The sequence below is a fragment of the Corvus moneduloides genome, chromosome 9 (genome assembly GCF_009650955.1).
Source record: "Corvus moneduloides isolate bCorMon1 chromosome 9, bCorMon1.pri, whole genome shotgun sequence".
In the NCBI taxonomy this organism is placed as follows: Eukaryota; Metazoa; Chordata; class Aves; order Passeriformes; family Corvidae; genus Corvus; species Corvus moneduloides.
This window is the reverse complement of record NC_045484.1, coordinates 27,631,719-27,637,718: the sequence shown is the minus strand read 5'-3', so window position 1 is coordinate 27,637,718 and position 6,000 is coordinate 27,631,719. Positions and strand designations below refer to the sequence as shown.

General features: G+C 46.4%; 1 protein-coding gene across 3 annotated transcripts in view; it reads left to right on the top strand.

The window, feature by feature from the left end:
• Positions 1 to 225: 225 nt before the first annotated feature.
• GLIS1 (GLIS family zinc finger 1) overlaps positions 226 to 6,000 on the top strand; it is a 182,043-nt gene continuing 176,268 nt past the window's right edge. For 2 of the 3 annotated variants that reach the window (XM_032118142.1, XM_032118141.1), the window contains exons 1-2: positions 365 to 671; positions 895 to 1,275. In XM_032118142.1, the coding sequence (XP_031974033.1) occupies positions 449 to 671; positions 895 to 1,275 (604 nt within the window). In that variant the 5' untranslated portion in view covers positions 365 to 448. Of the gene's footprint in view, positions 292 to 364; positions 672 to 894; positions 1,276 to 6,000 lie in introns of those variants that run through there. The other variant, XM_032118143.1, reaches the window with a different exon arrangement.

The window sequence follows — 6,000 nt, the reverse complement described above, 5'->3', positions numbered from 1 at the left end:
CACGGGCCCCCACAAGCACGGAGGACCCTCGATCGCCCTGCCGTGCTCCGTGAGGGGCGGCCGCACCAGGCCCGCGGGCGGACCCCGCTGTCAAACCCCGAGGGGCGGCCCCGGCGGCACAGCCCTCCCCCTGCCCGCCCCGACTGGCCCCGCCGCTGCGCCAGGGTAATGGTCCGGGCCGCCTGCGCTCTGGCAGCCGGCCCTGTGGCGGGGGAGCGGGCCTGAGCCCGTGCGCCCGGCGCGGCGGCGGGAGCCGGCGGGCAGCGCGTCCCCCCGGGCGGCCCCTCCCAGGTAGGAGCGCGGGGGCGCGGCTGTCACCGCGCCCGGCCGGGCTCTCCCCCCTCCCTCCCTCCCTCTGGGACCGGTGACTCGGGGGCCGCGGTGAACCCGGCGGTGGCGAACCCACTCTGCCACCGCGTCCGTGGTTGCCGGGGCGGCCGCTATTCGGATGCCTCAGCTGAAAGGCACCGGCCTCCAAACAACCCGCCTGTGTGCCGGGCCCTCTCCCCGCCCCTCCCGGCCGCGCTCGCCTTCCCGGGAGCGGCTACGAGCAGCCCGGCGGTGTTGCCTAGAGAGGGAGCGAAGCCGACGCGCGGCACCGGCCGCCCCGTCCCTCACGGACGAGCCACCGCCGGGGGTCCGAGCGCCCCGGGTCATCCTCCGTCCGGCCGGTGTGTGTGAGACAGTGGGCGGGTGCTGCGGGGTGAGGGCTGAGAGCAGCGGGCTGAGGGCTGCGGGGTTGAGGTTTGCGGGCTGCACCGCCTCACGCGCGGCCGTTATCGGCCGTTGGCGGCGCGGGGCTGAGGCGGGAGCAGCTGAGGGCTGAGGCGGGGGCTGAGGCAGCGGGTCCGGGGCGGCCGCCCGCGCTGACAGCCCGTGTGCCGCTCGGTGCAGGAGAGCGGCGAGGGCCCTGGCAGCAGCCGCAAGCGGACATGCACTGTGAGCTCGCCGCGGGTCAGAAAGGCAGCGCCCGCGTCGAGGTGACCGACAAATGCCAAGGAGCGCCTCAGAAGGATCTGCCGCGGGTGACTCGTCCCGGCGCTGGTAAATCTCATTTGAATCCTCAGATGTCCTTTAAAGTATCTGTCAGCAACGGCAGTGACCACACGGAGCCTCAGCAGAGCCCCCCTGAAATGTCAGCACCTCTGCTAGATTTCATCCCCAAAAGACCCAGCATATTCGAGAGGATTCCGATTCTGCCGAGGGCGCAGGAGCTGCGATGCGCTAGAGGCTCGAAAGATTATTTCCAGCAGCAGAAACATCAAAGCGTGAAGGGTGAGTTTAAAAATGCATGAACTGAACACTATCACCACCAAAAACGTATTCACCAAACAAATAAAAACGTAACAAGCCTTTTTTCCCTCCCCTTCCTTTTGGTCTTCGTTGTGTTTTCTAACTTGTTTATTTGACTTCAAGCTTTAAAACTTTTTTCCTGTGCACCTTGGAGGCACAGGATAAACCAGACTGTGCTTTGCCGGTGTGAAGCTGAGTGTGTCTTAACAGTATTTTAAAAATCTTGAGACCAGCATCTTCATTAGTTGTGCTGAGCGGGTGCTGCTCATGCGGTCGCGTCTCCGAGGTGGTTGTTTTGGGGTTGGTGCTGAAGACTGGGCTGGTCTGTCCTGCGCCACGGAGTGCGTGTGGGGTGTTTGTGAGCATGCCTGGCTGACAATAAATGCCTGGTTCTTATTCAGCAGTTTCACCATGGTTGCTTGGTTTTTATAGTTTGTATTTCAAGGAGGTGTTAAAAATGCTGGATTCAGGCGGTGAATCCTCAGACTTGGGAACTCCTGGTGCCCGGAAGGTCACATTCTGCTAGTTAACAAATGCCTGATTTTCAGCTGTCCATTGTTAAAGAAGTGGCACTGAAGTAAGGTCAGAAATTGCTTACTAAAAATCTATTAATTAAGCTTTTAAACTAGAACTTGTTAACTGGGCTGAAATTCAGTTTTAAAATAATCCCTCTAAGGTATCACTGAATGGGCTCAGAGGGAATTGAAGCATTCCTTTATGCTACTAAGTCACTTGCGGAGACATATGTTCACCTAAGGTTATTACAGTAAGACAATGTTTTCTTTAATTTTAGAAAGGTAATTGTCTTTTTTCTCTTATCAGTACATTCTCATTCTCTATTTTATACATGTACATGCAATTATCTTGTCGGTGTAAGACTGTTCTCAGTGGGATTTTTTCGAGTTCTGCCCATTCTTCTGAAAACTAAAAGTAGGCTGCGTGCCCTTGGACTAATGACATTTTCTTTTGTGAGCTTGTTACCTAGGGTGATGGCACCTTTCATTGCCATGAAGTTATGTTAATGAACACCTCAGTCTGTGCTAGGTCTGTCCTGCAGACTCTAGGATGTGTTTGTTCATCACCACTGAATACAGACAGAGCAGAGCAGCAGGTTATAAATTACCTTTTTTATTTTTCTGTTTGTTAATGCTGCAATTCTTCTCTCTTGATTTAAAAAAAAAAAAAAAAAAGGTTGTTAATATTTGGCAGGAATGAAATGAAGGTCTGTTACGCAGACTCATGTTTGGAGGGGGGAGAAGGAGGATTCACAGAGTATGAAGGGAGAGCTACAAGCTCTAGTACTGCTGCGCTGCTGCCTGTGAAAGGGACTCAGGGGGTGTTTGAGTCCCTTGTTGGTGCCACGGGTGAGGTTGGTGCCACTTGACACGGTTCATGCCAGCATAAAATCCTGCCCATACATTTCCCTGTGAGGCAGACTGTTGAAACACTTTTTTTTCTTTTTTCCTTTGAGCTATTTAGCCTTCTTTTCATGCATATCCCTCTTGCTATTGCAGAGGGGAGGAGTGTAGAGAGGGAAAGAGAAAAAGTGTAATTTTGTGTTCACTTTGGTCTTTTATAGTAGATGTAGGTGGCCATGGGAGAAGGTTGCTAATTCATCTTTCCTGACAGATCAATTTCCCATTTTCACCACTGGGGGGGAAAAAAAAAAAGGTGTTTTAAGTTTGGTTGCTGTTTTTGTTTAATGTGTTTTCTGTCTAGGGTGTTACCTTGTGGTTGCTTCAGTGTATGGGTGACTTGAGTTATGGGAGTAAGTAGGAGGTATCCATGGGCAAGATAGGGTTCATTTAACTGAGCAGGATGATTTTATGGATAATGCTGGATTTTTCTAAAGATGTCAACACTGAGTTTTTTGGGTGAATTTCTGTTGTTTTTGTTGGGTTTTTTGTTTGGTTTTGCCTTTTTTTTTTTTTCCCCTCTCTCTGAGAAGACATTTTCAGGAGGAGTTAGGGAAAGTAAAAGTTAAAGTAAAATTTTGAGTCTGATTTAAAATGTGCGGGATGTGCTGCTCCTTCTGACTTGGACAGTGTCAGCAAGTGCTTTAATGTCCACTGGGGCATTTTAGAGTGCTCACTGTTCTCTAACTCACAAAAAGAGTGTATCTAAAGTGGGCTGTGCTGCAGACAGGAGAGCTGCTGCTCTTTCAAGGAGCAGTGCAAACCATCTCCCACCAACCCTGGTTCTCTCTTGAAGATAAAGGACTGGGATAGCTGCATGTGGATGTGATATACCAAGATAAAGCTAAGAAATGGGAATGAGGGAAACATTCAGATTTACCCAGTGAAAGGTTTTGGGGAGGAAACTGATGACGGCTTAATTTCAGACCATCGTGCCGTGCATCTCCTATTCTCCAGCCCCAGAGTGCCATGTACCCAGTAATTCCCTCTGCAGTCTGGGTTAGATTACAGAATGTGCCTCCTGGTTTTGGTTTATCCACAGTTGAAAGCTGCAAGTAGGGAGCGTAAAAGACGCTCTCTAACAAGAGCAAAACCAATTTTTATAGTTGCCTGTAAGGTTTTTCTTCCTAAACAAGCCCTACTTTTTAATTTTTTTTTTCAAGAAAAGAATGAATCACAATGATACACTGCTCTACTAATAAAAAGGGCAGCTTTGAAGTAATCACAATGGGGAAGAAGTATCCTGCTGTTGTAATGTGTCTGTGGTGTTACTCTGCTGCTTCACAGTGTTTTAAGTTGTGACCCTGCAAAATGCTTCTGTGCCTGAGCAAGTCTTTTGGACTTTATGAACAGCCAAACAGAAACTTGAGGGGTGGTGGTGAGCATTATTTCTGGGAATCAGATCATTTGGGTCTAAACTTTGCAGGATGGAGCTGTTGGTTGTTTGCCAAAAATACAGGTATTTTGGAAATGTGCTTCATGTTTTGTTCTGTTTGGGAGCTGTTTAAAATAAATGTCCAGTTTTCACCGAGCCAACCCCTTCTGCTGTGGCTGGCTGTGATAGGCACCACACTTTTCTTGGTCATTAGTCTCCCCATGTGTCACAGGGCAGAATATTTGCATACAGACACTGCTTTTTAGAGGCATTTGGCATAGGATAACTGTGCTATAAGTATGAAGTCCATTTTACAGTGTTTTCCTGGGATTCTGTGGGTTTGGTTCCATGTCGTTGAATTTCATGCCACGCTATTACAGTTTTGAAAGTAACACAGGGCAAAATACTTATTGTCTACAGGGAAGAAGCTTTTGGGAAGGCTTTAGTGGTGACAAAAGAGTAATCGATAAAGATGCCAAATATCTCAGTTTCTAAATGACTTTGAGTGTGGCTGTTACCAGGAAACATTTCTCCTTTTCATTCTTTTCCAGTTTTGTTCGTGTACCTAATTCATGACTCAGTAGAAATGACGAGATTTATCCTGTTAGCTGTGCCACTGGGAAATCATCCAAATGGCCTGGACCTTTGCAGCAACCACTTCAGATATTAACTTACAGTGGGCAAAACAATAAGCTGGTCAAGTTGCACTAGTTGGATGTTTCCTTGTTGAGAGTATGTTTTGTTCAGACAAGGAGAAAACGGGTTGGATTTTTTTGTTTGTTTGTTGTTAACTGTAGCTGCTTTCAGCAGACATACAACCGATGTATTGAAATGTATTAATTTCCTTCTACTGTTGAGAAGGAGGGGTAAATCTTGCCATTTAATCCCCCTGTGACTATTTCCTTGGTTATCAGGACTGTCCTTGTGAAAGTAACAGCTGATACTGTTGTGATCTTGAGCAAAAGCATATTCTTTGGTTATATGACTTATTAGGTGAATTGACTCATCTTGGACCTGATCCTGCCATTTTCTTCCTTACATCTTATCTGTGTTCACCTGAATTATCCCACTGGAGCAAGTGTGACTGCCTAGGGCTGATAAATATGATATGAGCTGATAAGGAGACAGGGACAGGTTCACTGGTGTGGTGATCTCTAAACTTTGAGTTTTATGCAGAGCCGTAGAAATAATTATTTCTTATTTTCACTCTAGTTCCCTTGCTTGCTGCAGTTGAGCTCTCTGCTGCAAAAAGGAGTTTAAAGGCTTATTTGAACAAAGTGTGCAGTTACAGAACTGTATTTTTATTTCATGGTCTTTTTTTTTTTTTGCCTAATTTTATTTTGTAAGGGAAGAAAGGAGAAGAAACTGCAAATTGGAGAATGTGTTCATAAATTCATTTGGAATAAATTGTGACTGTCCTCTCCTCCCTTAAGCTGGCTATAATTCTTGCTTGTCTTGAATAGGCAAATAACTTTCAGTTACTTGCTGCTGAAGGAAGTTCTTCTAATGATTTGTATTGCAAAATCAGTCACTGAATTGAAGATGGGACTTCCACGGATTTAATTTAAAAGAGGTTTAATTGTATCTAATAATTAAATCCATTGTAGTAGAGAGTATTTAGCAAATACAAGCCAGGAGATCTAATGATCAACCAGTCATATAAAGGCATTCAGTACTTGTAAAGTAAAAGCAAAAACCTCTTTCTGCTTCATGAAAAAACTACAGCTATTGGAAAAGCTGAAGAGAATAAATGTTGTATGTATTTTAATATTGTGTAGAATTACATGGAATAACAGATAATGCAAGATTAAAGGAAATAAGTCTAATCATTGGAAGAAAATTTTTGATTTGATTTGAGTTCTGTTTGAAGGAGTAGAAGTTAAAAATAAGAAATTACTTGTTCTGTCTTTAAAATGT